Below are 15,381 nucleotides of genomic sequence, written 5' to 3'. Positions count from 1 at the left end.
TAACTTTTTTTTACTTTTATTTCTATGTACATGTTTGTATTAATTGTTAATTTGTTTGAACAAAACTGTGATAATTAATATGATAAAAGGTTTGGTAACAAAGCTCTTAAAGTTGTGTTCACGGTGTCTTAGAAACATCTACACATGAAAGTTCATGACATGTTTAATCGTTCAAGTGATGATGAAAATAAATTATTTGAATCATGAACTCCGGAGGAAAATGACAAACACTGAATATTTTCCTCCATCATTCTGAACCTTTAATGTATTTCAACTCTTCACAGTAGAATCTGTTGTTGTGTAGTTTCATTGATTGTTCTTCTCTTTAGTCTCCAGCTGGCTCAGCTCGTCCGCCCCCTGCTGGAGTTCACTGGTACTGGGTACAAAGAGAAGAAGTCCAACTGTGGAGAAGATTGTTGAACATATGTGACGAAGATTGAACCTTCAAGGTCATCATGAGATCCATCCCTTGCTAACACCACCTGTGAGTGTCTTCAGTCGATCCATGAACTCTGGTTTGGTCCTAATGTCTCTTTTCTGAACAGGTGGTGAGACTGAAGAGAAGGTGTGCGAGGACATGATGGAGAAGCAGGTGATGGACTTGAGGAACATCTAGGTAAGGATGAGCTCCTGTGACTGTTGTATTTTTGTGACATCCTATGTTCTCCACCCAGGACCTGCTGCATGGAGAACCTGAGGAGTCTTCACACTTTTCTTCAACTTCCTGGGTGACAGGAAGTGGTTCCATGAAGGTCAAGTGAGGTACACTTGATCTTCATGGAACCACTTCCTGTTGGGGAGGAGGGGGCCATAGTGGGGTCCGCAGAGGGGGGAGGAGAGACCAATTTTTGATGCCATAGTTTGAGATTTTTCCATATGCAAAATAAAAGTATAACCCCCTGCTTTTGCTCTCTTGATGTTTCGGGGGAGGACACGGCCCTACTACCCCGGATTCGCGCCCGGTCTGGTTTGCTCCAGCTCCCTGAGTGAAGGGTGGGATTCGAACCCTGAGCTTGTGAGGTTCAGAGAACCGCCAGTCGGTTGATCTCACCACTACACTAGATCACCTTCACAGCTATTATTATGGTTTTGTTCTATTTGACCTTCACTCGCAGTCAAAATCTCAAAACTAAGGTAGCAGCTGGGGCTTGAACCCATGACCTCTGGTTGTTCATGCAGAGAGTCCAACCACTGGACTAGATCACCTTCACAGCTATTATTTTGGTTTTGTTCTATTTGACCTTCACTCTCAGTCAAAATCTCAAAACTAAGGTAGCAGCTGGGGCTTGAACCCATGACCTCTGGTTGTTGGTGCAGAGAGTGACCACTAGACTAGATCACCTTCACAGCAAATGTTTTGGTTTTGTTTTATTTGACCTTCACTCTCAGTCAAAAATCTGAAGACTAAAAATACAACCAGGCCTTGAACCCAATACCTTTGGTTGTCTATGCAGGGAGTCTGACCACTACACTAGATCACCTTCACAGCAAATGTTTTGGTTTTGTTTTATTTAACCTTCACTCTTAGTCAAGATCTCAATAATAGAATTACAGGTAGGCCTTGAACCTAAGACCTTTGGTTGTCTATGCAGAGAGCCTGACCACTACACTAGATCACCAGTCGTAAAAAAGAGATCTATATAGTACCATTTATTTATTTATTTTTTACATTTTGGCCTCATGATTTTTTTCTATGAAAAAGTGTACCTTGTCTTGAAAAAGGTTGAAAAGCACTGCACTAGATCACCTTCACACTGATTTATTTTTCGTTTTGTTTAATTTGACCTTTACTCTAAGCCAAAATCTCAAGACTAAATACAGAGTTGGGTATTGAACACAAGACCTCTGGATGTCAATGCATAGAGTCTGACCACTACACTAGATTACATTCACACTGATTAATTTTTCGTTTCGTTTTATTTGACCTTCACTCTCAGTCACAACAAGCGCCCTCAAACGGCATTGACACGTAACAACAAGGAAGTATTTCAATAGTTTCAACATCTTTTCTTTCATTTTAAAAATTATTTTTATAAAAAAACAGGGAAGATTTAGACGACGCCTGTCATCACTAGAATCTGCTTTAATTCACTAAACAGTGAGTTTAATACAAGTTAAATAAAGGTTAAATAAATAAAAATGATTACATACATACATACATACATACAGCTGCTACCTTAGTTTTGAGATTTTGACTGAGAGTGAAGGTCAAATAAAACAAAACCAAAAAACAGGGTGTGAAGGTGATCTAGTCTGGTGGGTGGACTCTCTCCATGAACAACCAGAGGTCATGGGTTCAAGCCCCAGCTGCTACCTTAGTTTTGAGATTTTGACTGCAAGTGAAGGTCAAATAGAACAAAACCAAAATAATAGCTGTGAAGGTGATCTAGTCTAGTTGTAGCACTCTCCGCATAGACAACCAAAGGTCTTGGGTTCATGGCCTGGCTGTATTTTTAGCCTTGACATTTTGACTGAGAGTGAAGGTCAAATAAAACAAAACGAAAATATTAGCTGTGAAGGTGATCTAGTGTAGTGGTGAGATCAACCGACTGGCGGTTCTCTGTTTTGATCAGTAAACAAAAAATAGAAGTTGAAAATGTATATATTTGTTCTATCTTATTTTAGAACGGTGCAGCATTTGAATCTTCATGTAGGTTCTCAATCTTATTTGAGGACATGAGCATAATAATTCTTATTGAGCTCATTACCTCCTGTGGTCTGATGGTGTAGTCTCTGCTCAATGCTCGTGGGTCGTGAGTTCAAGTCCCTGTCTGGTACATTTTAACAATCGGATTTGTTCATGTTAGTTGAACAAATATTAGAATCGAAAATTCGCTTGTGTTGCTGAAAACCTCATTGTGATTAACATCTGCATCTCAGAGTGGAGGTGCAGGACAGCTACTGGTTCAAATCATTCATTTCACTCAAATTTTCATCAACTATTGAATTGTTGGGAGTGAAAAGTTTGCAGAAAGACATCTATGTGGTGAATTAGGTCACTGAAGAAATCTCTGCAAGTTCCTTACTTCTCTACCAACAGATTTACAAGAGTGAAGGTCAAAGGCGTCCAAACGGAACTAAGCAGAGTCTAGTTGATCCAGCGTAGTTGCTAAATTCTTGGCATGGGCAGCCAGAGGTCTTGGGTTCAAGACCCAGCTGCTACTTTAGTCTAGAGTTTTTGACCAAGAGAGAAGGTCAAATAGAACAAAACCGAAAATCTTAAGTTGGAAGGTGATCTAGTGAAGTGGTCAGACTCTCTTCATTGACATCCGTAGGTCTTGGTTTCAATGTCTCTCTTTAGTCTTATATTTTGACCGAGAGTGAAGGTCAAATAGAACAAAACCAAAATAATAGCTGTGAAGGTGATCTAGTCCAGTGGTCAGACTCTCTGCATGAACAACCAGAGGTCATGGGTTCAAAACCCAGCTGCTACCTTAGTTTTGAGATTTTGACTGCGAGTGAAGGTCAAATAGAACAAAACCAAAACAATAGCTGTGAAGGTGATCTAGTCCAGTGGTCAGACTCTCTGCATGAACAACCAGAGGTCATGGGTTCAAGCCCCAGCTGCTACCTTAGTTTTGAGATTTTGACCGAGAGTGAAGGTCAAATAGAACAAAACCAAAATATTAGCTGTGAAGGTGATCTAGTGTAGTGGTGAGATCAACCGACTGGCGGTTCTCTGAGCCTCACAAGCTCAGGGTTCGAATCCCACCCTTCACTCAGGGAGCTGGAGCAAACCAGACCGGGCGCGAATCCGGGGTAGTAGGGCCGTGTCCTCCCCCGAAACATCAAGAGAGCAAAAGGAGGGGGTTATACTTTTATTTTGCATATGGAAAATCCTCAAACTATGGCATCAAAAATTGGTCTCTCCTCCCCCCTCTGCGGACCCCTCTATATCCCCTCCTCCCCAAACAGGAAGTGGTTCCATGAAGATCAAGTGTACCTCACTTGACCTTCATGGAACCACTTCCTGTCACCCAGGAAGTTGAAGAAAAGTGTGAAGACTCCTCAGGTTCTCCATGCAGCAGCTTCAGATGCTCCTTTGGTGGAGAACAGAGGACGTCACAACTCTGCAGGTCAAATACAACAGTCACAGAAGCTCATCCTCACCCAGATGTTCCTGAAGTCCATCACCTGCTTCTCCATCATGTCCCCGCACACCTTCTCCTCTTCAGTCTCACCACCTGTTCAGGAAGGAGACATTAGGACCAAACCAGAGTTCATGGATCGACTGAAGACACTCACACAGGTGGTGTTAGCAAGCGAAGGATCTCATGACGACCTTGAAGGTTCAATCTCCGTCACATATGTTCGACAATCTTCTCAAGAGCTGGACTTCCTGTCTTCGTACCCAGTACCAGTGAACTCCAGCAGGGGGCGGACGAGCTCAGCCAGCTGGAGACTAAAGAGAAGAACAATCAGTGAAACTACAGTTTACACAACAACAACAACAACAGAATCTAATTAGTGAAGTCTCAATACATTCAGATGTTTCTAAGACACTAAACACAACTTTAAGATGTTTGTTACCAAACATCTGCCATTTTTTAAAAGGTCTGTGTCGGAGGAGACACTCGTGGACTTGTTCTGGTCTTCTTCTGGTCCTGACGTCAGGGAGACACCGAGGGCTGAGGTTGAGGTCAACAAAATCACTGACTTGAGGCGAGAACATCTGATCCACTCAGGCTGGAGGTAGTTACAGATGATGTGTGAAGTAACAGAAGAAACAACAAGGACACAGACCCCCCCCCCCCCGGTATGATCTGATCCAGATCCCCGGTGACGGGCGAGATTCGAACCATTACCGCTTGGAACAAGGGTTGGTTCATCTCACCGCTACACCAGATCACCTTCACAGCAAATGTTTTCCTTTTATTTGACCTTCAAAATCTCAAGACCAAAGTAACAGGTGGGTTGTGAAGCCAAGAGTCGGACCACTACTAGTTAAAGAAAACTCCTCAGGTTCTCCATGCAGCAGCTTCAGATGCTCCTGTGGTGGAGAACAGACGTCAAAACTTTGCAGGTCAAAGGTCAAATACAGTCACAGCAGCTGATCCTCACCAAGACGTTCCTGAAGTCCATGACCTGCTTCTCCATCATGTCCTCGCTCACCTTCTCCTGTCCAGGAAGGAGACATTAGGACCAAACCAGAGTTGATGGACTGAAGACACTCACACAGGTGGTGTTAGCGAGCCATGATCTCATGACCTTCAAGTGTGGATCAGGTTCAGCAGCTGCACAGAGAAGTTCATCTGATGCTCGACTCACGTTCAATATCTTCGTCGTCAGCAGCAGATCTTGAGGAAGTTCAGCTGAAAGTAGAAGGAAAGTTAGTCGACCTTGAAGCTTCAATCCTGGTCACATGTTCAACGATAGAATAAAGACTTTCAATACAGAGATGTTTTCAATGATGGAGGAAAATACTTCAGTGTTTGTTTGTAACAAGTTCATGATTCAAAGTATTTTCATCATCACATGATTCAACGTAATCTTTCATGTTCACATGTTTCTAAGATTAACTTTAACATGTTTGTTACCTTTGATCATATTAATCATCACAGTTCAAACGAATTAACTATTAATATATTCACTTAAACAAGGGAAACAAAAAACGATCATTTAAAAGCATTTAGATATAATTAGATTGATCAAAGTCATAATTTATTTTTATCATTTACTTTGTAAACACTTGTGCCTATTTTAACAATTTTAACCTTTTATGATTATAAATCAAACACATTTATGTCACATGATTTACAACAATAAACTACTGTTACATAAGTTACATTACATTTTACAAGTTGAAGTTTTAATGATTAAATACTTTGTAGTTATGAACAGATCTGAGCTAGAATTATACACTTAAGTAATACGAGGTTTAAAGGGAAGAAGAATTTTACTTTTCTGCACTGATTGTGTCAAAATAAAACATATTGTGTTCAACTTAAATCAACGTTTGTGTTTCTATAAACGAGTTTGTTGTTCGCTTCTCATTTAAATGCGGCTCCGAGACCTGTAGTAACAACAGCGCCCTCAAACGGCATTGATGCGTAACAACAAGGTGTTTCAATATTTCATTATTCATCTTAAAATTGCTCATAATTTTTAAATCAAATTATTCCGTAAATTTTTTTTAACATATATAATTTGAACGACATTATCGTAATTTCAAAAATAAATTAAAACATATTAATGGGATTTATCAGACAAAATATTCACTAAACATTGAAATTAATACTTTAATGTCTTGTTTTTTCATTCATTTTTTATTGTTGTTATATATGATCAAGATACAAATATTGCTTCTATAAACCTTTACTTCATCCTCGGCAAATATCACATTCTCAAGTCTACATTTAAAAATTCACTCTTAATATTCACATTTTTATTTTGCTATCTAAAAATATATGTTGAAAATAATGAATGGAATAAAAGTTAAAGAGCAAATTATTCACACGACTTAAATATTAATGTGTATAGTAAGTAAGTAAGAAAGTAATTTGTATTTATACAGCGCTTTTCCAGACCAGGGTCACAAAGCGCTTAAACAATCAAAACAATACTCAATAAAGTATATACTTTAAAGGTCAAGATAAAACTGAGAACAACACAGGAGTTCCAGAAAATCAAGGAAAAGCTTTGCATACACTTAAGATGTTTCTTGAAGGAGTCAGTAGATCATCAAACACGTTTATTTATCTATATTTATCTTGATTCAGTCAGTCATAAATAAACAGTAAAGAGTGAACGTTCAAATGTATCATTAAACCCTTGAAATCAATATTTTACTAAATGTTCTTGACTAATATTTTACTTTCTGACCTTTGACCTCATCAGTGTCAGGTGTTCTTCTTAGCATTAGCTTTAGCTTCAACAACAAGTAGAGTTTTACTGAAAGTGACTTTAATTCAACACATGAACGAGAAAGACTCAGTTCTATTGTTTTATTTACAAACAAACTTCAGGACAAAAGTTAATGAATATAAAAGTTCAACAACTTTTAATAAACGCTAGTTTCGTCATTAATATGAGTTTAAGTCACAACATGGTTCTCAGCTGCTGTAGTTGTGTAGAAAGTCAACGTTCTCACCCGCAGATGTCCCAGTAAGCCAGGGTCATGAGCATGTTGGAAGTTTTCATCTTCAATGTTGTTCAAGCTGGAGCATCAGCTCGTTTGGTCACGTGACTGGGACGGCGCAGGTGGACATCCGGGTGTGATTTCTTCTTCTTAGAGCGCCCTCTGGTGGATCTAAGAAAACATACATCGTCCATTATGAATCCATCTGAAGCTCCAAGAAAACTTTCTTCTGACTCATCGAAGGCTGTTATAGCTAGTTAATATTTTTTATTTATTCAAGTTAAATGCTTTGATTGTGTTACCGTTAAGTTTATATATCTGTTGGTTTATACTTCTTATGTGTTATATATATATATACAAAACACACATAATATATTACATTTATATTGACAACCACTTTATCTCGGTCGCGGAGCCTATCCCAGTCATAGGGCGAGAGGCAGGGGACACCCTGGACAGGACGCCAGTCTGTCGCAGGGCATACTGCATATATATATATATTGGTTTTATATATAGATTTTTAAACGTCTTTTCTAATTTTAAAACATGTGATGAGTATTTATTTAATTTTATAATCGCAATTATTTATTTTAAAAAACAAAATAAGCTGGATAAGCATTTATACTATTTGTCCACAAGATGGTGCCATTTACCACGTCTAAGTTGTTTTTACCGATCAATTCTGATTTTTTAAAAAGTGTAAAAAAAATTAATACATATATATTCCTGACTTATTGATGATAAGCGAATGACGTTTTATGTTAAATTCATTTCGTAGTAAACCGTCTGAGCGAGACAAATCTTCATTAAACGAGTGTTGTCGCCCTCTGGTGGACATGAGCGCCACAGCAGGTCTGGAAACAGAAGTGATTAGAGGAACATTTGTTCCACATTAAAGTGAGTTTGTCTTGTTCACATGAAACATATAAAACTACTTCAGATCAAAGAGTCTCGTCGTTGGATCAGCTGCAGGTGTGAGAGTCTGTGGAGCTGCTCAGGTCCAACTCATCAAACATTCAAAACCTCTTCAATAATTCTCAAAGAAGCCGCTCAGACCCACAAGATCTTCCGGACCCTCTTGAGGATCTGGAGGAGAGGATCAGGTCCAGCGTTTGTCCCGCATCGTCACGTCCCTGAAGGCAACACTCTTGTGCAAACATGTGAGGACATTATTTGATGGGAGGAGCTTAACTGTTCAGCGGCCTCACTTCCCACCGGATCAGTGGGACCCCAGGGACCCACCGGGAGTCCGTCAGATAAGAACATCACCTGATCCCTCAATTACAGCAGGGATGATCCGGCGCTCATTACGCCTCCACACCGAGACCCCCCGCCAGGGAGACTTGTCCCCTCCGGTGGTCAAGTGGCAGGTGGTGTGTCACCCCCCCCCCCCCCAGACCCCCCCCCCCTCCTAGACCCCCCCTCACAACCTCCCACGTCAGAGCAGAACCAGACACTGTGGCCTTTCAGCCGGCGAGGCAGGAAAATGAGCCATGAAGGAAAATCGTAGGTGATTATCTATATTATCAGCCGGGGGAGTAACCGTGGTAACAGAGGAGAGGGGGGGGCATGTGTGGGGGGGATCTTTTAGCAGCGTGCTGATTGGTCTAAATGAGCTTCGGCAGTAATTAACATCTGCATATGCAAACGAGGGCGTCTGGGGAAATTTGGCACGAGTGTCTCACCTGCACCCCAAGAGTGTGTGTGTGTGTGTGTGTGTGTATATGTGTGTGTGTGTGTGTGTGTGTGTGTGTGTGTATATGTGTGTGTGTGTGTGTGTGTGTGTGTGTGTGTGTGTGTGTGTGTGTGTGTGTGTGTGTGTGAGCGGAAAATCCAATTACGCGTGTGCAGTGACTTAACATTCATCACGACGCCCTGATCCTGTACTCGGGGGTCCCAGGCGACCGGGGGAGACGGATGCGGGCGCTTTAGGAGTCGCAGGTGCAGCAGGTGAGGGTGAGGCGGGGGACAAGAAGGGGGCGCCGGAGAGACGACGCCAGAGTCCTTTGTTAGTGAAGGACTAATGGAGCGAGAGAGGGTTCACGGCAGGAGGCCACGGACCGTCAGGGAGAACTTTTCATAGAACAGAGTCACGGACGAGGAGCTGGAATCTGAAGAGAAACGTTTACAAGTCGAACCATCAGAGAAAATATAGATATAATTAATATAATATATAATTATGTTTTTATTTTATTTAAGAATAACATTCAAATATAATACGGAATTTGTTCATTTTCGTGTTGCAATTAAAATTCTGGCCACTAGAGCACTTAGCATCCATGAAGTCGTACGCAGCTAAACAAAGAATTAAATCATTCGAGATCTGGGTGATGACTGAGGACGAGAGGATACAGTAAAATGAGGACGAGAGGATACAGTGATGACTGAGGACGAGAGGATACAGTGATGGCTGAGGACGATAGGATACAGTGATGAATGAGGACGAGAAGATACAGTGATGACTGAGGACGAGAGGATACAGTGATGACTGAGGACGAGAGGATACAGTGATGACTGAGGACGAGAGGATACAGTGATGAATAAGGACGAGAAGATACAGTGATGGCTGAGGACGAGAGGATACAGTGATGACTGAGGACGAGAGGATACAGTGATGAATGAGGACGAGAAGATACAGTGATGACTGAGGACGAGAGGATACAGTGATGAATGAGGACGAGAAGATACAGTGATGACTGAGGACGAGAGGATACAGTGATGAATGAGGACGAGAAGATACAGTGATGACTGAGGACGAGAAGATACAGTGATGACTGAGGACGAGAGGATACAGTGATGAATGAGGACGAGAGGATACAGTGATGACTGAGGACGAGAGGATACAGTGATGAATGAGGACGAGAAGATACAGTGATGACTGAGGACGAGAGGATACAGTGATGACTGAGGACGAGAGGATACAGTGATGAATGAGGACGAGAGGATACAGTGATGACTGAGGACGAGAAGATACAGTGATGACTGAGGACGAGAGGATACAGTGATGACTGAGGACGAGAGGATACAGTGATGAATGAGGACGAGAAGATACAGTGATGGCTGAGGACGAGAGGATACAGTGATGACTGAGGACGAGAGGATACAGTGATGACTGAGGACGAGAGGATACAGTGATGACTGAGGACGAGAGGATACAGTGATGACTGAGGACGAGAGGATACAGTGATGGCTGAGGACGAGAGGATACAGTGATGAATGAGGACAAGAAGATACAGTGATGGCTGAGGACGAGAGGATACAGTGACGACTGAGGACGAGAGGATACAGTGATGACTGAGGACGAGAGGATACAGCGACTCCAGCAGCTTTTAAAGCTGATGTTTGGACATATTTTGGTTTGAAAACAAATTAATATATACTTGTTGCTCTCAAGGTCATCCCGGGACCGGTCACTTGTAAGAAGGACTTGTTGAGGAACAGAACGACCTTCACACCACGTTAGATCCTGAACGATGCGTGGACTGATGATCGCAGACTCAAGTCTCGGGATCAGAACCAGCTTCTCAGACGGAATAACTGTTGATCCACGACGCGCTGCGATGAATTCTATCAGAGGAAGTTGTAATCCTGCTGAACAAACGCACGGATGAGGCTCCGTGTGAAGGAATTACGGGCAATTGAGTCCCGCCTGGATGTGGATTGGTCTCAGCGGTGCAGGATTAGACGCAGCGGGACTGAGAGCTTCCCTGAAGGAGGAATCGAGGGCACCACGCATCACGGAGACCCTCACAAGTCCTGCTTTAAGGAAGAGACGTGAACTTTCACACATTTCCTCTCGTGTGTCGGAGCAGAAAACTATATTAATGAAACATAAAAATCTTTTTTTTTTCTGAGTTACTGACAGAAAACTTTCCCACTTGTTTCACATACTGTGGTCACGTGTTTGACTCTCATGCTGTCATTATTATTATTATTATTAAACCTCAGATAACCTGGTCTTTATTATCATCAGATCCTGCTGTCACTCTCAGGGGTCCAGGATAAATCCAGGAGTCAAAACTGCTGGTTCTGATGAGACAGAATCCACAGTTCTGGGCGAGTCTCCTTCAAAATAAACGATCTATTGACCTGAAAACTATGAAGTTAATGTTTTTATATTGAGGAGACTGACGAACTTTTTTTGTCGTGTATTTACACTCAAACAAATAGTGACAACGTCTTAGTTAATATTTCATTAAAAATAACAATCGTAACTTTAGAAATTAATTCGAAATTAATTTGTGCATATATTAAACTCATTACCGATATCAACGTCACTTCCGTGTTATCGTCGCAGCGTTTGACAATAAAATAACTTAATAAAAAAAGAAATAAACCGAATTAAAAGTAAAATTAAGGGAGAATACGTGAATGAAAAACGTACTTACTTCTTTAACTAAGAGCTGATGTCTTTTCTACTTGTTTTTATCTCGTTTTCTCTTCTTCGTGTGACGCTGGCGTCTGGAGCTGTAGCGTCGTAGTTAGAAGCAATTTCCGGTTTGACAGGAAACACTCAAATAAAAGCGGATGCGTCCCTCAAATTAAGATTTCCTGACTTATAGTCGTCCTTTTAACTATTTTCATATTGTGATTTTGTGTTTCAGATGCAACTTTTATGATGGTTTATTTCACTAAAAAGTCACATTTGCGTTTTGGACAATTGATGATAAACACAAAACTCCTCGTCATTTTACTTTTAAAAATGTTATTCTGTTAAAAACTGATACTTTATCAGAGAGAAGAGAAAGTTCATCACTAACAAATGACACTAGAGGTTCAAACCAGCAAAGTTTATTCATATATAACAACAGTACAAAGTGAATCCTTGGCTTGCAAAATAGTGTGCTTCATATGTACATACTTACACAATAATATTTATCGTAAACCAAATAAAAAACACTTTTTAAATACTTCCGACAGTTTCACAAGACTTGTTATCAAAAGAAGGAGCAGAGTCGTCACTACTGTACACGTCCAGTGAGGAAGTTCACGTCATATTTGGTGAAGAGCAGACGAGAGGAAGGAAGTCGAGCAGCTCGTCGCAAACGCACGAAACAAAAGTGGCGTCGAGTACAAGAGTTGAAACATCAACTCGTACTTTCTGTGACAAACACTTTTGAAAATCATAAAACTTTGGCAACAAACAAATTTTTCTTTTTTTTTAAAGACACAAACAGTTTGTGAATCAGAAAAATGACCTTTTAAAGTGATTATCATCTTAAATATTTATTAATTTAACAGTTTAATATCGTTTGTGTTTAAATACTGACACAAATTTAAAGTCTTCCGTCCTTGAGATGCAGAAAATAAACCTAAAAAAAAAAAGTGCAGTTGGCAAAACTTAAGACAAAACGTCCTCTCGATATGAAGGTCGACGATAACTTACCACACACACCCCCAAATAAAACACACACAAACTGATATAAATACACACACTCGAGGTCTCGGTTCGTCCGGAAGCAGAAAATGTCAAAAACTAAACTTTCCAAAAAAAACAAAAGGCATTCGGGTCTGAGAAGCATCGTCATGGTAACGAGGTTGGACGATTCTCAGACAGGAAGACGATGTCGTCCAGGGAAGAGGTCAAAGTGCTCCCGATCTGGGGTCTGAGGTCGTAGGTCACCCCAAGGACTCACAGGAGGAGGGGGGGGGGGGTCTTAGATTCACAGTCAGCAGGTGTAGCAGGGAAGGGGGGGGGGGGTGTCGGGGGGTTCCGTAAGGCAGAGAGAAGCACCTCCCACCCTCTCGGGCGCCCGAACCCGTGACACGTGGGATTCAAGTAAACCGAGGAGATCCAGGAGGAAAAGAGTCGAGCAGTCGTTGAGATGATTGAAAGGAATCGTACCGTTGAAGTTTCTTCTGATAACCTTGAGGGTCCTAAGACAGTGGTCTCCCCTAGTGGTCTGGCTGCAGTATTACAGCACCAGTGAGATTTGGCACGTCGAGCCTGTTGGCGCGTCTTCGTGAGCGGCCATGTTGTTCAGACCCAGTTCATGTTGAGCGAGAACAGCTGATCAAACAGCTGATCAAACAGCTGATAAACACCGTGTTTCTCTGACCGTGATGCAGGAAGTTCAGATCACCAAACTGCCGAAAATAATATAAATAAAAATACATTCACAGAAACCGAAAAGTGTCCCTGACCACGTCTCCAGGGTCCTCGGACGACCCCACACCTTTTTTTTTTTTAACTTCCTGGATTCAGGAAGAACACTAGCCATGAGATCCAAACGTAAAAAAATAATATCTACTCTGCAGCGCCCCCTGGAGGGCACCAGCATGCACAAGCGTTTCCCTGTTCCACAGAGAAATCCTCCGTCAAGGTTCAGTAGTGGAGGCCTCGGGCCAGTGGCGCCCCCTGCAGGACGGACGGAGGTGGCCCAGAGAGTCAGAAAGTGTTTGTTGTGGTCCAGGTGTGCGACCAGAATCACGGACCAGGGTCTGGACCCCGCAGCCAGACTCAGCTGTCGAAGGACATGGCGGCGATCAGCTGGTCCACCTTGTAGGACAGACGCTGCTTCCTGGCCTGCTCGTCGTGTTCCAGCGCCGCCGTGATCTGAGGAGACAAACATCCATGAGGGGGCGCTAGACCTCTGACCGAGGAATGTTCAAGCGGGTCCGAAGTCAAGCTGAGCCGCTCTAGAGCATCTCAGGGATTTGTACACATTTGTAAACTTTATTTAAAAATGTATTTTAACAGTAGCAGCGAAACGTGCCTGGAGAGTGAGGAACAATGGAGAACAGGTTCATAATAAGCAGCACGGTTCACATTTCAGATTTATAGACAGAACACGAGTGAGCCCTCCTCAGTGTGTGTGTGTGTGTGTGTGTGTGTGTGTGTGTGTGTGTGTGTGTGTGTGTGTCAGAGTGACAGTGACAAATCCTGACAGTGTGGCGGGAAGATGAAGGCAGAGCGCCGCCGTCTGAACACGACCTGACAAATGTTGCCGTTACAATTCCAGAGATGTGAAGATGAAGAGACCAACACACAAACATTTGTGCGACTCTGTGAGACAAAGACACAATTGACTCCTTTCATCACACACACACACACACACACACACACACACACACACACACACACACACACACACACACACACACACACACACACACACACACACACACACACACACACACACACACACACACACACACACACACACACACACACACACACACCTGAAAACAGAGAGAAAATCTGTCTGCAGGTTTTTGTTGGTGTGTTTATTGTTGTGAACATCTATAGAATGTTGTGTTTATTCAAAATAGTGTATTTGTGTTTGATGCCTGAATGTTTTGGTTTTCACTGTATTTGTCTCCAAGTTTAACTACTTTTTGTGCGACAATTGTGTGCTACATGAATGTGTGTGTACTTGAGTGTCGTTTCTTGCATTACTGTGTGTACTTTTCATTCAGTTGTGTCCACATTCTTGTGTGTCTTAGGTGTGTATTTATTTGTGCACATGTGTGTGTGTTTGTGCGACGATGAACAGGAAGTGACACGAGCACGTTCACTTCTTCTTCCTGTGTCGCTGGACTTCTAAAACGGTTCTGCTCGTGCGGGTCTTCGGAACCAGAACCAGAGATATTTTATTTACGTCGTGTTTTGATCCGACCACTTCTGACAAGTTAAGTGTTGATTCTAAAAATAGATCGGACCGGTTCAGAACCATCGTCAACTCATCAGCTTAAGTGCTCTTAAAGGGCCGGCGCCACGTCTTGATCGGACCTGACATCTATTATTCATCTGCACCAGCGCGTGTGTCGGTTCTGGTCCGTCTGACTCGCCGGCTTTTGTCTGAGTGGAACTTCAGACAATGAGCAGTGAAGTGGTGCATTCTGGGACACAGACTGAAGTTTTAATAAGGAAGAGTCTTCATCATTATTTTCAACTTCTTCATCATCATAGTAGTCCTTAATATCTTCATCATCATCATCATCATCATCATCATACTAGTCCTTAATATCTTCATCATCATCATCATCATACTAGTCCTTAATATCTTCATCATCATCATCATCATCATCATACTAGTCCTTAATATCTTCATCATCATCATCATACTAGTCCTTAATATCTTCATCATCATCATTATACTAGTCCTTAATATCTTCATCATCATCATCATACTAGTCCTTAATATCTTCATCATCATCATCATCATACTAGTCCTTAATATCTTCATCATCATCATCATACTAGTCCTTAATATCTTCATCATCATCATCATACTAGTCCTTAATATCTTCATCATCATCATCATACTAGTCCTTAATATCTTCATCATCATCATTATACT

The 15,381-nt window shown here is 41.7% G+C and overlaps 1 protein-coding gene and 1 long non-coding RNA gene across 3 annotated transcripts in view; both read right to left on the bottom strand.

Moving 5' to 3' along the window:
* Nucleotides 1-3,841: 3,841 nt before the first annotated feature.
* On the bottom strand, nucleotides 3,842-11,568 carry LOC148059007 (uncharacterized). 2 transcript variants are annotated; one of them, XR_015709409.1, is made up of 8 exons: nucleotides 11,467-11,568; nucleotides 7,091-7,249; nucleotides 5,176-5,312; nucleotides 5,062-5,118; nucleotides 4,531-4,990; nucleotides 4,246-4,402; nucleotides 4,111-4,184; nucleotides 3,842-4,040 (listed from the first exon to the last, which is right to left on the bottom strand). It is a non-coding gene; the product is annotated as an uncharacterized LOC148059007 (long non-coding RNA). The 2 variants fall into 2 exon arrangements; XR_015709408.1 differs by having other exon boundaries at nucleotides 3,844-4,040; nucleotides 4,246-4,990.
* Nucleotides 11,569-11,849: 281 nt separating this feature from the next.
* The window catches only part of plxna2 (plexin A2), a 100,720-nt gene continuing 97,188 nt past the window's right edge, over nucleotides 11,850-15,381 (bottom strand). The window contains exon 32 of the mRNA XM_087781719.1: nucleotides 11,850-13,634. Coding sequence (XP_087637845.1) covers nucleotides 13,539-13,634 — 96 coding nt within the window. The 3' untranslated portion in view covers nucleotides 11,850-13,538. The remainder of the gene's footprint in view (nucleotides 13,635-15,381) is intronic.

This window comes from Callionymus lyra, chromosome 19 (assembly GCF_982586985.1).
Source record: "Callionymus lyra chromosome 19, fCalLyr1.hap1.1, whole genome shotgun sequence".
NCBI lineage: Eukaryota > Metazoa > Chordata > Actinopteri > Syngnathiformes > Callionymidae > Callionymus > Callionymus lyra.
The sequence above is the reverse complement of the archived record's forward strand: the minus strand, read 5'-3'. Positions and strand labels throughout refer to the sequence as shown.